The sequence below is a fragment of the Aaosphaeria arxii genome, assembly GCF_010015735.1.
Source record: "Aaosphaeria arxii CBS 175.79 unplaced genomic scaffold BU24scaffold_1, whole genome shotgun sequence".
Classification (NCBI taxonomy): Eukaryota; Fungi; Ascomycota; class Dothideomycetes; order Pleosporales; genus Aaosphaeria; species Aaosphaeria arxii.
Window position 1 is genome coordinate 2,724,970 of NW_022983474.1, and position 20,729 is coordinate 2,745,698.

At 49.8% G+C, this 20,729-nt stretch overlaps 8 protein-coding genes across 8 annotated transcripts; 4 read left to right on the plus strand and 4 right to left on the minus strand.

Moving 5' to 3' along the window:
- The first annotated feature begins 1,730 nt into the window (after nucleotides 1-1,730).
- Nucleotides 1,731-6,663, plus strand: BU24DRAFT_19386 (uncharacterized protein). Its single transcript, XM_033521731.1, has 3 exons — nucleotides 1,731-2,410; nucleotides 2,490-6,455; nucleotides 6,517-6,663. The coding sequence occupies exons 1-3, from the start codon at nucleotides 1,889-1,891 to the stop codon at nucleotides 6,544-6,546; spliced, it is 4,518 nt and encodes a 1,505-aa protein (XP_033389669.1). The 5' UTR covers nucleotides 1,731-1,888; the 3' UTR covers nucleotides 6,547-6,663.
- A 1,156-nt stretch (nucleotides 6,664-7,819) lies between these two features.
- BU24DRAFT_416993 (uncharacterized protein) lies at nucleotides 7,820-8,412 on the plus strand. Its single transcript, XM_033526600.1, has one exon. The coding sequence runs from the start codon at nucleotides 7,944-7,946 to the stop codon at nucleotides 8,304-8,306; it is 363 nt and encodes a 120-aa protein (XP_033389670.1). The 5' UTR covers nucleotides 7,820-7,943; the 3' UTR covers nucleotides 8,307-8,412.
- A 292-nt stretch (nucleotides 8,413-8,704) lies between these two features.
- On the plus strand, nucleotides 8,705-9,156 carry BU24DRAFT_19415 (uncharacterized protein). Its single transcript, XM_033521736.1, has one exon. It carries the CDS (start codon nucleotides 8,774-8,776, stop codon nucleotides 9,086-9,088), a length of 315 nt encoding a protein of 104 aa, XP_033389671.1. The 5' UTR covers nucleotides 8,705-8,773; the 3' UTR covers nucleotides 9,089-9,156.
- On the minus strand, nucleotides 9,157-11,118 carry BU24DRAFT_416997 (TAF-domain-containing protein). Its single transcript, XM_033526601.1, has 2 exons — nucleotides 10,394-11,118; nucleotides 9,157-10,328 (listed from the first exon to the last, which is right to left on the minus strand). Exons 1-2 carry the CDS (start codon nucleotides 10,767-10,769, stop codon nucleotides 9,292-9,294), a joined length of 1,413 nt encoding a protein of 470 aa, XP_033389672.1. The 5' UTR covers nucleotides 10,770-11,118; the 3' UTR covers nucleotides 9,157-9,291.
- Nucleotides 11,119-12,832: 1,714 nt separating this feature from the next.
- On the plus strand, nucleotides 12,833-14,635 carry BU24DRAFT_457316 (uncharacterized protein; the record flags this gene model as incomplete). Its single annotated transcript, XM_033531530.1, has 1 exon — nucleotides 12,833-14,635. The coding sequence occupies one exon, from the start codon at nucleotides 12,833-12,835 to the stop codon at nucleotides 14,633-14,635; it is 1,803 nt and encodes a 600-aa protein (XP_033389673.1).
- Nucleotides 14,636-14,695: 60 nt separating this feature from the next.
- BU24DRAFT_361945 (2-nitropropane dioxygenase-like protein) lies at nucleotides 14,696-16,101 on the minus strand. The gene is made up of 4 exons (XM_033524165.1): nucleotides 15,915-16,101; nucleotides 15,771-15,853; nucleotides 14,989-15,717; nucleotides 14,696-14,935 (listed from the first exon to the last, which is right to left on the minus strand). The coding sequence occupies exons 1-4, from the start codon at nucleotides 15,955-15,957 to the stop codon at nucleotides 14,783-14,785; spliced, it is 1,008 nt and encodes a 335-aa protein (XP_033389674.1). The 5' UTR covers nucleotides 15,958-16,101; the 3' UTR covers nucleotides 14,696-14,782.
- Nucleotides 16,102-16,326: 225 nt separating this feature from the next.
- BU24DRAFT_417000 (uncharacterized protein) lies at nucleotides 16,327-18,472 on the minus strand. The gene has a single exon (XM_033526602.1). It carries the CDS (start codon nucleotides 18,243-18,245, stop codon nucleotides 16,662-16,664), a length of 1,584 nt encoding a protein of 527 aa, XP_033389675.1. The 5' UTR covers nucleotides 18,246-18,472; the 3' UTR covers nucleotides 16,327-16,661.
- A 262-nt stretch (nucleotides 18,473-18,734) lies between these two features.
- BU24DRAFT_417001 (uncharacterized protein) lies at nucleotides 18,735-19,355 on the minus strand. The gene is made up of 3 exons (XM_033526603.1): nucleotides 19,293-19,355; nucleotides 19,155-19,205; nucleotides 18,735-19,090 (listed from the first exon to the last, which is right to left on the minus strand). The coding sequence occupies exons 2-3, from the start codon at nucleotides 19,167-19,169 to the stop codon at nucleotides 18,770-18,772; spliced, it is 336 nt and encodes a 111-aa protein (XP_033389676.1). The 5' UTR covers nucleotides 19,170-19,205; nucleotides 19,293-19,355; the 3' UTR covers nucleotides 18,735-18,769.
- Nucleotides 19,356-20,729: the final 1,374 nt, after the last annotated feature.

The following is a 20,729-nucleotide window of genomic DNA, read 5'->3' on the forward strand; positions in this document are numbered from 1 at the left end:
CAGAATGGCCATTCGTTGCATTTTCTACGTTGGTATTTGTCTGAAATCGGGATTCGGAATTGGAATTGCAATTGGAGACATGTCTTCTGTCGCGAAGTCACGAGTGATGTGGAAGAGGACATCATCCGTTGATTGGTCAGGATGAATGATGTTGTACGCAAAACGATGTACAATCGATGTACGACCAAGTAATGCCGAAGTACCGAAATGGATTCTCATAAAAACAACTGACGAAGGAATCGAAAGACGAAAAGACGAAGAGGATAGCTGCATACCCAGCACTATGTGTATATACTTTGTACAGAAGATCAATTGCAAAGATTCTCAACAGTGCAATCCATCAATTAGACCAGGCACCGGCGACGATTCCTCGCAGTCGATTGATTGATTGATTGATTGATTGATTGAATGCTGCCCGATTCATGGATTCTGGTTGATAGGTAATCAAGACTCGCTTCCCCTTCCTCCTTATATCTTTTTCAATTCTCCGTTTCTCCCCTTCGTACATGATGACGACTTGGCCAACTTGGCCAATCCACGGGTTGTCGTTCTTGGCCTAGTTGCTGCGAGATAATACTTACTTTGTTCTGATTCCGTCTCATCTCATCTCATCCCGTCTCGTCTCGTCGCTTATCTACAAAAGCTTGAGAGGCTCCCTTTTCATGTGTCCATACTCCGTACTTGAATTCCGTACATTGTTGTTATGGGCTCGGCACCCAACAAGTCATAGTTACAGTCATAGTAGTTAGTAGCCCCATGGCCTACCATTCCATTGGGATCTCATTCTCGTATCATAGTCGTTGATCGGTTCTCGTCCGTCCGTTAAGTGTCCGCTGAGGAATTGGAATTGCACATTGCCATATGACAACGATGACGATCATCTATCCCTACGCCCTTCTATCTTCGCCCTTGTTCCCTCTTAGGTTCGCACTAGTACCCCGAATAACGTTATTTTCGCGCTTCTCTTCTCTTTCTTTTTTCTCCTTTCTCATCTCCTCCTAAGCTGACCCTGACCGCATCTTGCAACCAAACGGCAATGGGACTAGGAGGACGAGGCCAAGAACATTGAAGTGTCAGCCCTTGTCTTCCCTCGACGATTTGGTCCGTTGTCGGTTGTCGTTGCTATAGGCAAACCGACCCACTTTGTAGAGCGTCTCTCCTTGCCTAAATGAATCATCAAACTACCTAAGCCGCATCGTAAGGTCGTAACCCTATGGTAGAGGAGTAGACTAGACCATTGATGGACAAGGAGACGAGCAGATAGGCACCACTGGTAACAACAGGCACAACACGCAAACACCCACACCCACCACCCACATGGCAAATGGCATCGGCCCAAAGCGGTGTTAAGGGAAATAAAAGTGGGCTAATTACCCCCAAACTCTACTCCGTACTTTACCTTTTTTTTTGCTCATCCATCACAAACATACTTCATACTAAATATTCCCCATTCCCCTTCTCTTTTTCTTTCTCTCCCTCCATCCATCGACACTAACTACCGTGTTGCTGCCTCGTCGGCTGCGTCTTGGGGTATAAGTTTCTTTTTCTTTTTCGGTGGTCGCCTTTCTTGATATCGACCAACCAAGCCTTTACATACCTACCTACCAACTCGTACCTTAATCAATGAACTATTGTTCATCTTATTCTTCGACCTTCTTACATTGACATACACCGTCATTCCCTCTCCCATGTTACAATCCTGACAAGGCGGAACCAGTACATAGCATAGCGTACATACTATCCTATTCTACCAGCGACTTGCAGTACCTCTCAATACTACTATACCAAACCTCGTACAACCGGTCTGTCAGCAATCAGCCTGACGTAGAGCTCCCCGCAACCAGGTTCACGATACAGGCAGGGTGCGCCTTGCAGCACCATATTCGACATGGAGAAACCCAATGTTCCTCTGAACAATTCCACCGACCGCGAGGAGCCATCTGGTCCCACCTACGAGGCCATCCACCCAGAACACCCAAGCACCACCGACGCCGGCGCACACCACCAGCGCAACCGTGCCAGCATCTCTACCGTCTCCAGCAGCGACCTAACTGCCGGCGAAGCCCACAGCGAAAAGCGCACCGATGCTGCCTATGTCAAAGGCGGGGTCAATGTTGCCCGCGCCGAGGCCGAATTCGCTGAGCTCAACCGCGAGCTCTCGCGGACGAGTAATCTCTCGCGTAGGATAAGCCGTGTGCAGAGTCGCCAAAGCCACAAGAACACCGCCTCCCAGGATGTCGAGAAGGCTCCTGCCTCCGACGACTCCTCTGACGAACCATTCGACCTGCAGGCCGTCCTGCGCGGCAATCGTGACGAGGAGGAGGCCGCTGGCATAAAATCCAAGCGCATTGGTGTGGTGTGGGATGGTCTGACTGTCAGCGGCATTGGTGGCGTCAAGAACTATGTCAAGGTTAGTCACCATTTTATTCAGGATTCGTACATACTCCGTGCACACAATGAACTGCCGCTAATTAATACGAATTGTATAGACATTTCCTGATGCGTTTGTCTCTTTCTTCAATGTCTTCGAGACAGCCCAAAGCCTTCTTGGGCTGGGCAAGAAGGGCAGAGAGTTCGACATTCTTAACAACTTTAAGGGTGTCGTCAACCCTGGTGAGATGGTCTTGGTTCTCGGACGCCCGGGGTCTGGCTGCACTACCTTCTTGAAGGTTATCAGCAACCAGCGCTACGGTTACACCAAGGTCGACGGTGACGTCGCTTATGGACCATTCGACAGCGCCTTCTTTGAGAAGCGATACAGAGGCGAGGCAGTCTACTGCGAGGAAGATGAGAACCACCACCCAACCTTGACCGTGAAGCAAACCCTCGATTTCGCCCTGGAGACCAAGGTTCCCGGAAAGCGCCCTGCTGGACTGTCCCGAACCGAATTCAAGGAGAAGGTCATCGACCTGATGTTGAAGATGTTCAACATTGAGCATACCGCCAACACCATCGTGGGAAACCCCTTTGTGCGTGGTGTCTCGGGAGGAGAGCGCAAGCGTGTCTCTATCGCTGAGACCATGATTACGGGCGCTTCCGTTGTCAGCTGGGACAATTCCACCCGTGGTCTGGATGCTTCTACAGCCGTCGATTACGCCCGTTCGCTTCGCGTCCTGACCAACATCTACAAGACAACGACTTTCGTATCCCTGTACCAAGCGTCCGAAAACATCTACGACTGTTTCGACAAGGTCTTGGTCATTGACAGTGGACGTGAGGTTTACTTTGGACCCGCGACAGAGGCCCGCGCATATTTCGAGGGTCTTGGTTTCCTCGAGAAGCCCCGCCAAACCACACCTGACTATCTCACTGGTTGCACAGATCCATTCGAGCGAGAGTACAAGGCTGGACGCAGTGAAGAGAATGTTCCCAGCACTCCCGAAGCGCTTGCTGAAGCTTTCCGAAAGTCAGACATTGCCGCTCGCGTCGATGCCGAGATGACTGAGTACCGCGGCCGCATGGAACAGGAGAAGCACGTCTACGATGACTTTGAAGTCGCCGTCAAGGACAGCAAACGCCACGCCTCCAAGAAATCCGTCTACTCCATTCCCTTCTACTTGCAGTTGTGGGCTCTCGCCAAACGTCAGTTCTTGCTCAAATGGCAGGACAAATTCTCCCTGGTTGTCTCCTGGATCACTTCTATCGTCATTGCTATTGTCACTGGTACCGTCTGGTTGGATCTCCCCAAAACGTCTGAAGGCGCTTTCACTCGTGGTGGTGTCCTCTTCATTGCTCTTCTCTTCAATGCCTTCCAAGCCTTCTCTGAGTTAGCCAGTACTATGTTGGGTAGACCGATCATCAACAAACATCGCGCGTTCACTTTCCATCGGCCGTCTGCACTTTGGATCGCGCAGATTGGTGTTGATCTGCTATTCTCATCGGTTCAGATTCTGGTCTTTAGTATCATTGTGTACTTCATGACTAATCTTGTCCGAGATGCTGGCGCCTTCTTCATCTTCGTACTCATGATCATCACCGGATACCTCGCTATGACGCTCTTCTTCAGAACTGTTGGTTGTCTTTGCCCTGACTTTGATGTCGCTATCCGTCTCGCGGCTACCATCATTACGCTCTTCGTCTTGACCTCCGGATATCTCATTCAGTGGCAGTCCGAACAAGTTTGGCTGAGATGGATATTTTACATCAACGCCCTTGGTCTTGGTTTCTCCGCCTTGATGATGAACGAATTTGGTCGCCTTGATCTAACCTGTGCTGGCAGCAACTTGATCCCATCTGGACCTGGCTACGGTGACCTCGACCATCAGGTCTGCACTCTCCCCGGCAGCACTTCTGGTTCTAACTTTGTTTCTGGAACCGACTACGTCAAGCTTTCTTTCAGCTACGACCCCAAGGACCTCTGGCGCAATTGGGGTATCATGATGGTTCTCATCGGTGGTTTCCTCCTCGCCAATGCTTTCCTCGGAGAGTACGTGAAGTGGGGCGCTGGTGGCCGTACTGTTACCTTCTTCGTCAAGGAGAACAAGGAATTGAAGGACCTTAACAACAAGCTTCGCGAGAAGAAGGAACGAAAGCAGCGCAAAGAGGATAGTGCGGATACGGACTCGAACTCGGATCTGAACATCACCTCCAAGGCCGTCCTGACCTGGGAAGACCTCTGCTACGACGTCCCTGTTCCCTCCGGTAATCTTCGTCTCCTCAACAACATCTTCGGTTACGTCAAGCCTGGTCAACTCACTGCCCTCATGGGAGCCTCCGGAGCTGGAAAGACCACTCTTCTCGATGTGCTCGCCAACCGCAAGAACATCGGTGTCATCTCTGGTGACAAGCTCGTCGATGGTAAGCTGCCTGGTATCGCTTTCCAGCGTGGAACCTCCTATGCCGAGCAGCTCGATGTTCACGAACCCGCAACCACCGTCCGTGAGGCACTCCGATTCTCTGCCGACCTTCGCCAGCCCTTTGAGACCCCGCAGTCGGAGAAATACGCTTACGTAGAGGAGGTCATCTCCCTCTTGGAAATGGAGGATATCGCCGATGCCATCATTGGAGACCCAGAAACCGGTCTTGCTGTCGAACAGCGAAAGCGTGTCACTATTGGTGTCGAACTTGCCGCTAAGCCTGAACTCCTCCTTTTCTTGGATGAGCCTACCTCCGGTCTTGACTCTCAGAGTGCTTTCAACATCGTCCGTTTCCTTCGTAAGCTCGCCGGCGCTGGTCAGGCTATTCTGTGCACTATCCATCAGCCCAACTCCGCCCTCTTTGAGAACTTCGACCGCCTCTTGCTCCTCCAGCGTGGTGGACAGTGTGTCTACTTCGGTGACATCGGCAAGGACGCACACGTTCTGATCGACTACTTCCACCGCAACGGCGCCGACTGCCCTCCTCGTGCCAACCCTGCCGAATGGATGCTCGATGCTATAGGCGCAGGTGCCTCCCCGCGCATTGGAAACAAGGACTGGGCCGATATCTGGAAGGACTCGCCAGAGTTTGCTGAGGTCAAGAGCGAGATCCTCCGTGTAAAGGATACGCGCATTGCTGAGGTCGGCTCCGCCGAGCCCATTGTACAGAAGGAATACGCAACTCCACTCTGGCACCAGATCAAGCTCGTCAATAAGCGCATGAACCTCTCTTTCTGGCGAACTCCCAACTACGGCTTCACTCGTCTTTTCAATCACGTCATCATCGCCCTGCTCACTGGTCTCATGTATCTCCAGCTCGACGATTCCCGCTCATCGCTCCAGTACCGTGTCTTCATCATCTTCCAGGTCACCGTTCTCCCCGCTTTGATTCTCGCGCAGGTCGAGCCCAAGTACGCTATCGCTCGTATGATTTCTTACCGCGAGCAAATGTCGAAGGCATACAAGACGTTCCCATTCGCACTGTCCATGGTCATTGCTGAGATGCCGTACAGCGTTCTCTGCGCCGTCTGCTTCTTCATTCCTTTGTACTACATTCCTGGCTTGAACTCTGAGTCCTCCCGTGCTGGATACCAGTTCTTCATCATCCTGATCACTGAAATCTTCTCCGTCACACTGGGTCAGATGATTGCTGCGCTCACGCCCACTCCTTTCATCTCTTCTCTGGTTAACCCCTTCGTCATCATCATCTTCGCGCTCTTCTGCGGTGTCACGATCCCCAAGCCCCAGATCCCGGGCTTCTGGCGCGCCTGGCTTTACCAGCTCAACCCCTTCACCCGCCTCATCGGCGGCATGATCGTCACCGAGCTGCACGAGCTCCCCGTCACCTGCACGAACATGGAGTTCAACCGCTTCACCGCCCCCGACGGCCAAGACTGCGGCTCCTACATGAGCGACTTCTTCTCCAGCGGCGCCCCCGGCTACCTCCTCAACAACGCGACCAACATGTGCGAGTACTGCGCCTTCAAGGTCGGCGACCAGTTCTACGAGCCCCTCGGCTACGAGTTCAAGAACCGCTGGAGGGATTTCGGTATCTTCACTGCGTTCATCGGATCGAACTTGATCATCCTCTTCCTTGCTGTAAGTGTTCCCCACCGAACAGAAACACCAATGATGAAACATCGACTAACTCTTGCTACAGTCTCGCTACCTCAACTTCAACAGGCGATAAACATATCGCACGGAACATCACCACCCACCTTTCTTCCACGCCTTTTCTTTCCCTCCGATGATCCGCACCTTGCTCTCACGGTCGAAATTCAGTCTCCTTGCCGTTCCATACTCACTTTTCCCATGCCACACATGAAAAGTCTTTCTTTCCCGTATAATCTTACTCTAATTCTCGTTCTTGTTCATAGACGGCGGCACTCGCAAGGAGACAGACAGCTATCGACATCTCATCAATCATCCATCTCTTTTCCTTTCGTGCCCGTTTTCTCTTGTCATGTTTTCGAAAGGCTGGAAAGAAGAGGAGGGGGAGGAACTCGTGAAGGCGTGTCTCATTGGGCGGCGTTCGTTGTTTGATCTATTCGGTTTTTTTGCGTTTGCGTGTGCGATGGCATTTGTACGGCCGACGGGACCATGTGGAGTGCGGCCAGAGAGTTCGACTCTTTCTTTTGCCAAAAGACACTCGTGAGGAGGGGTGTGGCTTGACGAAGGGAGCAAGAAAGGAAAATAGAAAACCACCATGTAAATGCAAATAATAAAATTATGATTCAAATCAAATGAAAACGGAACGGGTCGGATCGGATCGAGTGACATAGCGTATGATGTAGTTACAGGGAGAGTATGAGTGAATGGAGTACATGGGTGCGTAGGGAGGAACGGAGCAACGGAGGGTCGGGGCTGGTTGGTCGTTGCGATGTGAAAGGAGACGGAAGATTGGAATTGTCCGAGACGAATGTGTGGAAGGGGGGCTTTGCTGGGTTAGAAGACGGCGTCTCGGTAAATCATGTTTTCGTTATGTGTTCGACGTTGAAGGATCATGGGGAAATGAGGATGATTTATATCTTGCAGAAGGTGCGTGTTTCTTGAGCGTGTGGACGGAGTAGAAGCGGTGCCTTGCCTGTATTGTCAAGACCTTGTTGTAGAAGCACACCAATCTGAAATCCACATTTACTGGAGATGTATGAATCAATGTCTACATTACCCTGAGACGGTGGTCTTTTGAGTACATAGATAGGTGGCTTGATAAATTCAATGTCATGCATGTACGTCGTGGGTTCCTAAATGACGGCGGTGGGGGAGCCGAGCTACACCAATAAGCCTTGTGTATGTGCTCCATCAGGATTCACTGAACGAATAGCTATATCCTTATATTTAGTTGTTTGGAAATAATTCTATGTTCTTTTTCACTTGTTATTAATATAGATTGAGTCTGTCGATTACCAGACTGACTTCACATATTTCCTTGCTCGCAGATGAGAAATCGATGTTTAAATTCGTGGTGTTAAAGTATTGTTCGTTACCATGTCTCACTCTATGTACCACAGCAGCGCAGCTTGCCTTGTACCTGTGACTCCTTCGCTTCTATCCTCCTCGTAGATTTAATTCCAAATACCACCCCTCATGGAATCCTGGTATGACATCCTCCCAAACTTCAGCTTCAACGTCCGCAAGCACATCTGCCAGCAGGCTCAACCACCCACAGAAACGCCGCCTTGCTCAGCCTGCTCGTTCATCCTAGACACCGAAAGAAACCCCTACGCTGGCGGCCAAAACACCGTCTTCGCGCTGCGAGATCACGCCGGAAAGGAAATATGCATGCGCATCCAACACAGTCCCACGGAGGGGTCTTCGTACGTCTTGGAGAAAGAAGTAAATTTCCGTAAGGCTATCGAGAGTGCCGGGGTCTCAGGCTTTCAAAAGGTCATTGGATGTGCGACAAGGGGGAACGACCTTATACCTGCTCCATTCATTACGCTGGAATAGGCGCGTGGAACTACGCTTCGCTGGACGGACGACGTCCCTGTGGAGGTCGAACATAGGAATAGAGTCATCCGCGCAATCGCCCGAGTCACGATTGACCTCCTGAAGATTCAGAAACATGGCCAGTAGTTTCCGCGGAGCCAATAAAACAACATCACTGACGTTTATGCAGGCCCCCCGGCAAGAGACTTTGTTACAGCGATAATCAAACGCAAGATACAGAGAGCCGAACGTAACGAATACAGAGGCGGAGACGCCGAAGGATGTCGAAGACAACTCAGCCTCATTGAGAGATACTGGTTACCGGACCTCGATGATGCGCCTCATGTACTCGTCCATGGGGATCTGAGTCCTAACAACATCGTGGTGGACGAGGAGTTTAATGTGAAAAGGTATGATGTCCATTCTATTATATAGACTTTTGACACTCAACTCTCGCTCGCAGTGTGCTCGATCTCGGCTGGGCCGACATGGTTCCGCTGCAATTCGCAGCCGAGTATCCTCGCTTTCTCACGCATGAACCAGTTCAGATTTGCCCCGGATTCACGGCGTTCGATTGGGAGAGAAGGGATACAGATGTCATGAAACGAGACAGATTTTACTATCTTGATTGTGTCAGGGAGATAGCGTGTTTGGAAGGTGGTATTGCACGGGATTATTATGAGCTGCTGGCTCGGCCGGATGAATGTAGGAGGTATTGGTGGTTTAGGGCTGTTTGCCAGGCCGATATCCATAGGGCGATGTGTGCTTGTGATTGGAATCCGGTCGAAGAGGATATCTCATAATATTAATTGTCACGGATCAGATGTTTTCTTTAACAATCATCACTGGTCTCCAAATGCTGATACAACCCAGTCTAACAGATGAGGTTTGATATATTCTGAATACTAAAAATGTAGGATGAATGAACATTGGTATCATGATATTTCCTTTCGACGCCGTCCTTCCCAAAACCTGTTGGCCAATCGGGGTCTCATTCACGTGCCAGCTACAAGCTCAAATCTGCTTCCAGAATGACCTGAGCTACGGATGATCGGCCACTTGAGACGATCTTCTCTGCCACCACCTCGCCGATTCTTTCTGTCAGGCGCTCCTTCAAGCTTTCAAGGTTTGCTACTCCATTCGCTCTTGTCGGTCCTCGTAATTTCTCCAACGAGTCCAACGACTTCAAGATCAGAGCAAGGACTCTCTCCCCCTCAGGCCTCTTGACTTCGTCAGCCAATGCGTCTTTCAGTAGCTTGTCATATATCTTCAGATTTGGTAGCACTAGCATCTTGATTCCTTCCGCACCGGTGATCAACTGCAGGGCGTTTAGAGCACCGTAGTGAGTGCCTAGAGGCTTGTTAGGGTCGAGGAACTGCCTTAAGCAGATCCTTGCTATCCGTGATTTAAGGCCTTGATTTGAAGATGAGTATTGCAAGCACATCTTGCTGAGAATGGAGGCGGCGATGTCGCGAACATCATAATGCGCCAGTGGAATAGTGCTGTTGGTGCCATTAGCACCGTTGCCGTTCAGAGTTTCCGACGAGGCATTGGAAGGGGGTAAATGGGTGGTAGGTCCGAGGTGCTTGCCCGTGCAACATGTCAGGACAGGTGGGACCATGTACGCGACGTATGGATCAAGATAGATCGCTTGGTTGCTGAGAAGCGCATTGGTAGCGAGCATCATTTGGCGAAGGACAAACAAGTTCTTCATACTGTGTGTCACCTTCTCAGCAATGAAAGTAAGAAGATAGGTTGTAAGCTGGTGGATGCCCGGGTCTGTTTGGATAGATGCCAGAGCAGCGTTCTGCCATTCCGGATTTGATTCGTCGACGAGGGCAGAAGATAGCTTCGCGAACAGCTCTTGTGACTCTTTGGAAAGGACGTGTTTTACCAGCGGCTTTACACTGACGTTATCCAAGCCATTGGCCGCGGCTAGATGTTGATTCGCGTTGGGACCCTTGGGCAAGAGGTCTGCATGGTTTACTGTTGTGGGGTTCTGGGGTATGGATGGCTGCACACCTTCGACGGCAAGCCAGTGAGCTGTTCAAATTAGTCCACGATCGCAAGAGGGAGATTAACAACCAAAAAAAATGGATAGAACGAACCTGTGAAGGTGACTTCCCGAGGCACCTTAGGTAGCGGCGCGTTGATGAGCTTCTCAAAGTCGAGCTCCTCGTCTTCGACGTAGTACAAGGGCTGTCCAGGGCCAAGTGAGGCTTCACCGAACCGTAGAGGACGGGTAGCCTCATAACCATACAGCGGCTCAATGTTCAAGATCTTGAGCGCGTGAGATATATCGTGCGTAGTCAAGGTTGTCCGTTTCCCATGTCGCATGAACTTGAGAGCTTCCTCCAGCACCTGAGCCAAGCGGAAGTCGACATCGCGTGCTAGCTCATCAACGATATTGTCCGACAGTGATGCGATCCCTACAGATTCCGCAACATCTCGGATATTCTCTGGGTTCCAGATCGAGGTCGACATCTTAGCGAAGTATGGGTATGTTGTGTAATGTGAAGCGCGTTGCGAGACGTGGAAACCGGTTACCAAGAAGGGAGTCTACGAGGAGGCGACGAATCGGGGAAGCCGGAGAGAGAAGGAGAGAGCGCAAGAGTTGTAGCAGATGACAACGATGCAGAGCTGGATATATTATGGCCAGCCCTACTTAGTCTTCAAGTGAAGCTCATTGCGGGTGCTCGCATGAGGTTGCGCGGCGATGTTCCGACGGATAAACAAAGGTGGCCGAGGGGAATCAGAAACACAGATTCGTATTTGGAATAATTCCTTGGTTGCAATGGCAGCGTATCTTGCAACGGTCGACCAAACGTACGCGGTATAGTTTCTTGTGTGGATGTTCAGAGGTGGAGAGGATAGTTAGCGGGCGTCACAGGCTTATGTAATCGGTGGCCTTGGCAGCTTTGCACGACTTCATCCAAAGACGTTACATGTGCCTTGCTTGCTTGATCATCCTGCTGTCACTTCAGATGAACGGTCTATCCATCCCTTGATCTAAAGAAACTGGCCGACGAAGTAACTGAGGACCAGCTCCTTCACCGATCGCCTCCATATAATCAGTAGGTATCGGTGATGTTTCTGATCTGCCTGTCCCTGCCAGCAAACATCGCCTCAGTTTCGCTTTGTTTACGCCTCATCACGCTCTGTGAGGTGTGATTTCACACTGAGAATCTCATCTGTACACATCACCACGTTCTCGTACCTTGCTCAGGGGCGAATCAGAAATCCAATATTGCTCTACATGGGCTATGGTCTAGGGGCTCGAAGCACCCCGCTGTGTACCATCCCCACTACATCACACATTCATTCCTGTCCATATGTGACCTGGACGTATCAATGTCTGCTCAGCGTTTTCCGTCGTGCCGGGCGGGCCGTTGCAACTCTGCTTGCCAAACCTGACATCGATTGCAAGCTGGGCCTGCCCTGGCTAGCTATTAAGCGACATGATATTTAAGCTTCATCAATTGCCAGAGCAAGAGTTGGGATCTATGCTTGAAGGCTCTTCTTCTATCTCTATCCTTTCTTCAGTGACCTTGCTTGCCTGATCTTATTGGCCCAATCTAAAATAAATGGAACCTACTGCTTGCTCAACCCGCTCTCCTTGTCTCCGACGCGGATACGTTATGCATAGACAACCACAAATGGATAGAGCCGCCTCTGTGCATTGCCTTTGCTCGCAACAGGGTCCGGCAAACGAATTCTCAAGAGCAGACCCTCCTTCACCCCCACCCCAGCCTCCACCGAGTCCAGTATCCTGGGCCTTTGCAGCATCAAGTCTTGGCGATCTACCACCGGTACAGTTCCGACCGTACTACCTGTGACTATGGGGTATGCTGACTCTAGAAGCTTGAAGAGTTGATCACGCCTCTGGATATTTGAAGCGCGCTTTGGAAAATTCTTACAGCGATTCAATGGCTACCTAGCTAGACGAGACGAGACATTTCGAATGCTGTTTTCTATGTTCGACACTGAACGCCATTGGTTGAATATTAGACCAGAATTGCGCTAGTTACGAGCAATCTGTGTACATCTCATTATGTTTCTACCATTTTGCTCTGGGGTCCGGGTTTGAACTTGGGGAGACTGCATGTTGTTTATGTTGTTGACGTGGATATTCTTCAGGGTACTTCAGCCACGTACCCATTCCCACCACTTTTCTCAAATGAAACATTAAATTTATTTGCTCAAAGTCTCATTACGGCCTTTTCAACGTGCTTGCTCTGGGTCTCTTCCTCTAGAGTTTCGAGAATGGAACTGAGGGGCTTCATGTGCATTCCCCGGCTGTGACATCCTTTTGGCCCGAACGTAGGAATGTTTCACCAAAGTTAAACATACGCTCGTAGGAATGCACAGTATCGATTGCTACCCGCATTCATGTCTCGATCCATACATTTAACAATGTCTTATCAATAGGTCTTAAATCACATACATGTATCAGAGCACGGCGCTTGCCTCCGCGATTGATTACTACCCTAAACAACTCACATCCTACTATCGCATTCCGGACCTACTACCTGACTTCCTCTTTTACCATGTCGTCATGTGTTCTGAACATCTTAGTGGTAGGTGCCTCGCCTGCTGGATTGGAACTATCACATTACATCCTGCAAAATGTTCTTAGGGAGTTACGCACGTTCGACGGTGCACCAGCTTATCGACTGATACTAGTCAATCCATTACCTATCTATATTCGGAGCGGATCCATTACTAGACACTCGCAAGAAATATTGTCTGCCGCAATCTCACCAGAAGCCCACAGCATTATTGATATTCGGCGAGAACTCGCCAAATACCCCCATTCTCAATTCGAATTTGTGCAGGGGAATGTGATAGCCATTGAACCCAGTGCTAGACACATCGCGGTAGAACTTCAAATTCAAGATGATCTGAGTGACAGAAGGTCCCTTTCAGTCAGCTCAGACGGATCTAAGAGAACGTGTAACGAGACTTCAATTTCGAATGTTGAGCAGATCAGGACGTCACGCATCCCATATCATGCACTCATTTTCGCTACTGGTAGCTCGGTGCCAAATCAATTATATGTTCTACCACCAACGATTGCAGAGACACTGGTAGTCATTGAAGAAGCAAAACGGCAATTACAGTGCGCAAAGTCGATCGTCGTTGTCGGTGGCGGGTCTGCTGGCTGTGAGACAGCGGGCGCAGTAGCTCTGTACTTCAACAAGCAACGAAAGTCCAGCAAAAAGCCAGAAAAGGCAAGCCAGAATATTCCGCAATACGCCGTCGAAGAACACGAGTCCATCAAAATCTTCGATCGAAAAGTCCATTTCGAAGACAAAGACGAGCCTCCAGCATACATCGAACAAACCCAAAAGTCAACTCTATTCAACCCACCAAAACCATCCCACAAACCATCACCAGCCCCCTCAAAAAGCATAACTCTCCTATCCGGCAACGACCGCCTCCTCACCAAGCTCCCCCCAACCCTCGCCCAAAAAGCCGAAAAGCAACTCCGCAAACTCGGCGTGCAAGTCATCCACAACATCCGGCAAGTCAGCCTCACCAAAAACCCAGACGGCACCTCCTCCAGCATCCTCAACAACGACTCCACCACGCACGCAGACATGATAATCTGCGCGACAGGCGGGATACCGAACACAAATTTCCTCCCGCGGTCCATGCTCAATTCGGAGGGTCGCGTTCTTACAGACGGGGAGACGCTGCGTGTGGAGAGGCCGTGTCTGGGTGAGCGGATCTATGCGATTGGCAGCTGTGCGAGCTATTGGATGGGGAGTGGGGAGGATGAGTATGTGCCTGTTCCGGTGTTGGCGAGAAATTTGGTGAACGATTTGTTGGTTCATGAGTTCGGGTTGCGGACGGTGAAAGTGGAGCAGGCGTCGAGAGGGAGTTGTTCTACGGACGGGAAGTCTGTTCAATCTTTGCTTGGTTCCATTCTCTCCGAAATAGTGGAGGAGGACGGGGAAGACGGGAAAGAGGGATCGATTGGGGGAACAAGGACCTCGTTATCGACGGACAGACTGGCAAAGTCAACGGTATCCGAACCAAAGGCGCCAGGAATGTTGTCGAGAGTTCAATGCGTGTTCGGAAGGAAGCGTGAGACCGAGCAGTCAACTGTACTGACAAAAGAAGAAGCGTTGGCGAAGATCAATGCTCTTCAAGATGCGTACTATGATCAAGATTACCGGGTGACTCAATTGGTGTCGATCACGAAAACTGGAGGCGTTGGTTTGATCAGGGGTCGCAGAGTACCAGGATGTATGGTCGGAATACTGAAGCGGCGGAGAGATAGGAAGTTGGGGAAGGGGAAGCTCGAAAAGGAGTATCGTACTGGTGAAAGCTTCGAGAGTAATTAATAAAATCAATAGAGAGAGGACCGCACAAGAAATGCTTGAACTTAGATCAGCGGATGATGAGACCCTTGAAATTCCTGAATTGAAAAATGCTCATGGCGTGGTAATGCTAACATGTATATACAATTGCTGATGTCTAGAATCTAGAATCTATAGCTTGCTCTTTCCAACAGCGCCATCATGCTTGTAGAGAGCCTGGTTGGCATGCATCGTCTCGACGGCCTCGCGCTCGATTCTCTCAAGGAGATCGTTGCATGTTGGGACATCGTGGATCAGACCGATGACCTGACCAGCAGTCCAAACCTACACGGATTAGCAATTTGTACAGAAGATAAAATGCGATAGCCAAAACTTACACCGAAGTCCTTATCACCGTTGAGGAACACCTGTCGTCCCCGTTTCCCGCTGACAAACTCCGCAACCTCCTTGAACTCTCCGGTTGTGCTGGTCTTTTCAACATGAACAGCAGCCTTGGCGACCTTGTTGGCGAATAGTCGCGAAGTGTTCTTCCACCTTCGGAGAACAAGCTCTGTGTCCGTCTCCTGTGCGTCTACGATCGCCTGCTTAATGTTCTGGTGGATGGGCGCCTCGACTGTGCACATGAACCTGGTGCCCATGTTGATACCGCAAGCACCGAGTGCCAACGCGGCAGCGAGACCCTGGCCGTCTGCGAAACCTCCGGACGCGATGAAGGGAACACCCAGCGTTTGACGCGCCTTGCTGAGGAGAATGAAGTTTGTGATGTCGGTCTCGCCAACGTGTCCAGCGCACTCGAACCCGTCAATGGAGAGGAAGTCTACGCCGAGCTTGACGGCAGATTGTGCGTGTCGGATTGTCGTGCACTTGTGGAGAATGATTGTGCCAGCTGCCTTCAACTGCTTGATGACCGGGCCGGGAGAGTTTCCTGCAGTCTCCACAATGTTGATACCCTCGTCGATGATGACCTGGGCGTATGCGCCATAGTCCGGAGGAACCATGGCGGGGAGGAGGGTAAGGTTCACGCCGAAGGGGTTCTTCGTCATCTGACGGCATCGGCGGATTTCTTTGCGGAGGTCTTCGGGGGTGGGTTGGGTGAGGGCTGTTAACTTTGAAGACGTTAGATGGGCGGAACAATGACACTACAGGATTGAACACATACTATTCCAAGACCTCCAGCATTTGACACAGCGGAGGCGAGCTCAGCGTATCCAACCCATTGCATACCACCTTGGACTACGGGCACTGCGATGTGTCAGTTTGGTGTTTCCTGTCACACGGCACGGCGTTCCTAGAGCTTACGAACCTTTGATGCCAAGTGCCCTCGTGAGCTCTGTGTCGAACGGCATGTTGTATGTATGGGTATCTAAGGTGTATGGGAAGGGTCAAAGAACGAAGATATTGGAAAGAGTAAAAAAGATTGTGGAAAGTTGGAGAGAACAACAAGCTGCGCTACAGTCGGCTATATGGTAGGAGTAGAAGTGACTTTGGGGGATCTGGCAGTAGAACTGGGGGTGTGGGGAAGATTGAACCGAGGCACGTCGCATTGCCCGAGACGGACTGCGTGACTCGTGAGTAATCACATGCGCGATTCGACGCCACTGAATCATTTCTGTCTGATTCAATCTATTTTGCATCTAGCGTTCTCCTTCGATCGTTCATACTACAAAGTTAAAGACTCGGATCCCTTCAGTTGTTGAACATGGCTTGAATATATGGTGTAACAGAGCCTCCTTTGGTTCATTCGCGCCATGTTTGATCACATCGGCCTACAGATCCTTTTCTAATGACGACCTATAGGCTTGCAACTGACGCAAGTGCTGAGCTTTCCTTTTTATCAGACCGAGGACTTTTCTTTTGCAACTTCCAGGATGATGATTATGATTATTGATCAATGCCTGCGCGAAAAGATGAACTCCTCGTTTGAGGTTACAAAAAACAAAATATACCGAAAACTGCCGGAATTCCCTCGGCGTGGTTCGGGCTGAGATAGCAACACCAAAAAAACCCCAGACAACGACCTATACACATTGGAAATCAAAAAATCCCCTCATTATTGCATGAACATCTTCTCGTCTTTCTCTACTTCGATGATTCCCCAATTGTCATCGCCATCAGCCAATCCACGCTTCCTCAGCCAATCCTCCCAACCTGCCTTCTTGCCATTGGCGAAAGCATCGTCCGCCCATGCATCGTTCCATTGCATGATGTCCTTGGCCAAAAACTTGTGCGTCGGGCCCGGTACGTCTACAATTCCCTCTTCTTTGGCTTGATTCCTAAGACTCGAGAGGATATCACAGAGGAGGTTGTAGTCATCTACAGGCCCGCGGCCTGACCCGCCATGCTCGCCCTTCTTGAAAGTGAGATTCTCTGTTTTGCCTGCTCCGTGAGTGTCGACATATTCCTTCATCATCAGACATGTCTGATCGATTAGCTCGAGGGTATTATCTGCGCCCATTGCCACAATGATACCATCCTCATTGGCGTCCGCAATGTTGTAAAGGGCATTCTCAAATGTTGACTTCATGGAGAGGTTGTTCTGGAATAACGTCTTTCCCTCTCCCTTGCCCATAAAGGCCGTCCAGTCCATATTGCTCACAACCTTTTTCTGCAGCCGGCGCTGGAAATGGAAGAAGTAATGACAGAGCAATGCAATGTCATTTGCCTGGAAGACATGCTTCTCGATCCAACCGTGCGCGTACAAGACATCATCCCCGAGCTTCTTGATATCCCTTCTCAGCTGCACCCCAGGAACCCAGAATCTGTTTAGAGCGTAAAGACATTTCTGAAGGTGGCGGAAGTGCCTTCGAGAAATTATGATTGAATCTTCTTGGACTGGGGCCATCGGACCGTCGCCACCAGCAACAACACCGTTCTGAGACAGCGCTTTGAAAGGGTCACAAGGCTCGATATTGGCCTCATTGAACATCCAATTCGGGATATGAAGACACCGATTCTCAGGTGCCCTTCGTGTAGTTCGCACCCTCATCAACAATTTAACAAGCTCATGATAATCCGCAGCAAGAGGGATATCTTGCTTCTGCCGTGCCGCAGACATGCGGAGCTTCCTTGCCACCGACTCCATGCTAGCAGTCGTGCTCGCAGCAGGTAGAGGGTATCTAGGATCAATCCACATATGACTCGTAGCGATAACCCTTCCCAGCTTCCTCGCCAACCGCACCGCATCATCGACCCGTCCATCTTGCACAAACGCCGACACCACCGCCGCCGCCGCTTGCTCCAGATCGAACCGAGTCTTCGTCATGATCCATCTCTTCAAGTCCTCCTTGCTCACGTCGCTGGTACACGCAGTCAGATTCGCTGCGATCCGCCTCTTCTTCCCATCACTCCACTCCCCCGCTGTCTGAGGCTTCTCGGGGTTTCGTATGTAGTTCTCAACTACACTGAGTAATGTCTCCGAGGGCTCGTATTGCTTGCAATTGGCGAAGCTCCTGATTTCACGGATGTCGTTTGTGAGTTTGTCCTGCGAGATCAGGGAGACAGGGGATTCATTCGAACCGCCTCCCGCTGATTGTAGATCTGCAATGTGAGGTAAGAATTGGCGCTCTTGGGGACGGCCGGCCGATATTATCATGCCGTAGTGCGTCTGTAGGGTATTGGGGAGATGGACCGCCATGATGAAGCACGCAGGTGAGAAGGTGGAGTCTAGTAGAATGAAGATTCTTCAGACTCTCCACTGATTGTAATGTTCTGAGGTATGCGAATATAGTGTGGCTTCAAGTTCGTTTATGTATCTTCCCATCTGGTATGACTCAATTTTGATTGGCAGGGTAGAGTCACTGAAAAGTGAAAGGAGGAAAGTAGTTAGAGTAGACGTAAGGCAGCAACAAGGCTGAACAGCCCAGGACGGATTGTCGTTCAATCAATATTATGCTCAGCAGACCTTGACAGCTAGCCATATAGAAAAGCACCGCCATACTTCAAGGGCGCAAAAGGCTGTGTAGTCCCTATTGGGTGTAGTTGGAGTCATTGTTTAACCTCATTTGGAAGGCTAAAGGCAGGGGCAGATATCAGCTGCGCCACTGTTGATATCTCCCTCCATCCAAATCTTAAATGTATGAGAGTGAAAAGTTCTAATCGTTCAGTGGTAGAATCCAATTGATTTGTGCATACCATTAAGAAAATAGAAAAGGTCGCCGACTAGTCTTTCGCAATAAGCAATTCGTCTCCCGCCTCATAATCCCACAAATGCTCGAGCGACTCGGCCTGTGGGTCCCATCGCATATTTGACAACGGCCTCCTACAAATGAGATTCTTTAGGGTGTCTTGCCAGTAATCCCAGATAAAGAACAAGGCTACAGGATCGTTGTACGAGTGTCTGGTCCTGTGCCTGTCGCAGCCATAAGTGTCATGGTAGAACTTTCTAAGCGCGCTCTTTGATGCTCTGAAAGCAGGAGATATCTCCCAGAGACGTGTACTGGGAAACTTTATATCAACCGCTAGGTCAAGGAGCTCGGTGAGGTAGAATAACTCCCGAGGCCGGAAGGCATATACGCTTGATTTGACGGATTTCTTATCGGAGTAGGTCGACATGCTCCATATCTGATAGCAGGCTCTGATGACACGAAGGCGTTCGGTATGAGTTAGGTTGGATGGAGGAGAGTTGCTTCCTTCACAAGTTTTCCTTCTTTTACCCGTTGGTACGCCGCTAACTGTTAGAAAGGTTAGATACTGCGACAACGATGAGTGTCTCTGGAGATGTACTTTTGAGTTCGAGGGCGAATTTCTGCTCAATATGCTGTATCACTTCCTCTATGCGCCTTGCGTTTTGTGTCAAACGGAATAAATCGTGGTCGGACAGAGCTTTTGGCTCTGAGGACGGGCCGTGGTGATGTTGCGTGATGAGAAGTTGTCGAGCATAGGGGTAACACTCCAGCTGTTCGATAACGAGATCGTTGATGATTTTAGGCCGGTGAGTTGTCCATATGTCATGTAGGGTACGGCATGTTGCGCGTAAGTTAAAGGCGTCGGTCACAGACGAGAGGAGCAGGAAGACGTTGAGCTGAAGCTCTGATGGAAGGTCTATCAGCTGGATGCCGACCGCGGCCATTTTCTTCTAATACACTGCGTTCGCTAGATCCTGTACAGTTGTGGAAGATATGCGGATAGGTGTTCATGAGAGATGCTGAATGTCACTATATCTAGGCAGATATATCGAGCACATTAGATCTACACGTTCCAGGCATAAGAGGACCGAATCTATTTGACTTTCTCATATATTTGAAGTGTTCTGGTAATTTTAGTGGCTTGTTCTGTTACCTGCCTCTTAAAATGAATTGCGAGATCGAACAGTGCTGAAGTACCACTCAGATTTTGGTTGTAGTGAACGTTAAGAAGGGAAGAGATTATGAGCTGAGGAAGAGAGCGATGAGATATAGCAAATCGATCTTCCGAGGCGAGGCGGGAAAATGCTAAGGAGAAACAGGTTTAGTGAGATGAAGGATGGATGCCTTAAACGGCACAGAGGGAGTACTGAGACAGTTGTCCTCATTCTGTACATTTTGACATATTAAGGTAGTTTGAATATTGTCTAAAGTGATGATGTGCTGTTCATTGGAATTGCACGTCGATAAGTTAGGGCTATCGTTTAGGATGGATAGGCACATGAAAGTAATGTGCGATGGCTTGTAATACCTGAGAAAAGTACTTCAATACAAAATTTCTGTGCAGAAATAGCGAAGCATCATTGTGACCCTGTTGTTTTTGTTTGATTCCTAAACTACAGCGTAATTCTTGGGTGGGATGGGGCAGCGGTTCTGTACTCATCCTGAACCAGGAGGCTCACCAAACTCGCGGTCTTCGAATTCTACTGATAATTTAAGTTAACGTCATCAATACAACCTAAGCAATAATTCTAATCAAGTTACTCTAGGATTCCCAATGCACAAGTTACCCATAAATCTGCGTACATCGCGTGTCTACTCCGAATGTGCAGCCTCTAACGCAACAAATCGTTTGGAAGCACTTTTGAACAAATTCTCTGCTTCCACTTTAGAACAGACTGTAGGTCTAGACAAGATTTCTCGAAATTCGAAAAACTGGTCATATGCTACCTTAACATTGATGCTAAGAGTGCACACGCAAACATAGGGGACCTGCT

Excerpts from the sequence above, each read along its gene's own strand:
- BU24DRAFT_361945 (XM_033524165.1), bottom strand. The coding sequence starts at position 15,957 with ATGCCGTTCGACACAGAGCTCACGAGGGCACTTGGCATCAAAG. Across the intron at positions 15,854-15,914 it reads GAGGGCACTTGGCATCAAAG|TGCCCGTAGTCCAAGGTGGT; the intron begins GTTCGTAAGCTC and ends GACACATCGCAG. Across the intron at positions 14,936-14,988 it reads ACGGTGATAAGGACTTCGGT|GTTTGGACTGCTGGTCAGGT; the intron begins GTAAGTTTTGGC and ends TAATCCGTGTAG.
- BU24DRAFT_19386 (XM_033521731.1), top strand. The coding sequence starts at position 1,889 with ATGGAGAAACCCAATGTTCCTCTGAACAATTCCACCGACCGCGAGGAG. Across the intron at positions 2,411-2,489 it reads GCGTCAAGAACTATGTCAAG|ACATTTCCTGATGCGTTTGT; the intron begins GTTAGTCACCAT and ends CGAATTGTATAG. Across the intron at positions 6,456-6,516 it reads TGATCATCCTCTTCCTTGCT|TCTCGCTACCTCAACTTCAA; the intron begins GTAAGTGTTCCC and ends CTCTTGCTACAG.
- BU24DRAFT_19415 (XM_033521736.1), top strand. The coding sequence starts at position 8,774 with ATGGTTCCGCTGCAATTCGCAGCCGAGTATCCTCGCTTTCTCACGCAT.
- BU24DRAFT_417000 (XM_033526602.1), bottom strand. The coding sequence starts at position 18,245 with ATGGCGGTCCATCTCCCCAATACCCTACAGACGCACTACGGCATGATA.
- BU24DRAFT_416997 (XM_033526601.1), bottom strand. The coding sequence starts at position 10,769 with ATGTCGACCTCGATCTGGAACCCAGAGAATATCCGAGATGTTGCGGAA. Across the intron at positions 10,329-10,393 it reads TCGGGAAGTCACCTTCACAG|CTCACTGGCTTGCCGTCGAA; the intron begins GTTCGTTCTATC and ends TAATTTGAACAG.
- BU24DRAFT_416993 (XM_033526600.1), top strand. The coding sequence starts at position 7,944 with ATGGAATCCTGGTATGACATCCTCCCAAACTTCAGCTTCAACGTCCGC.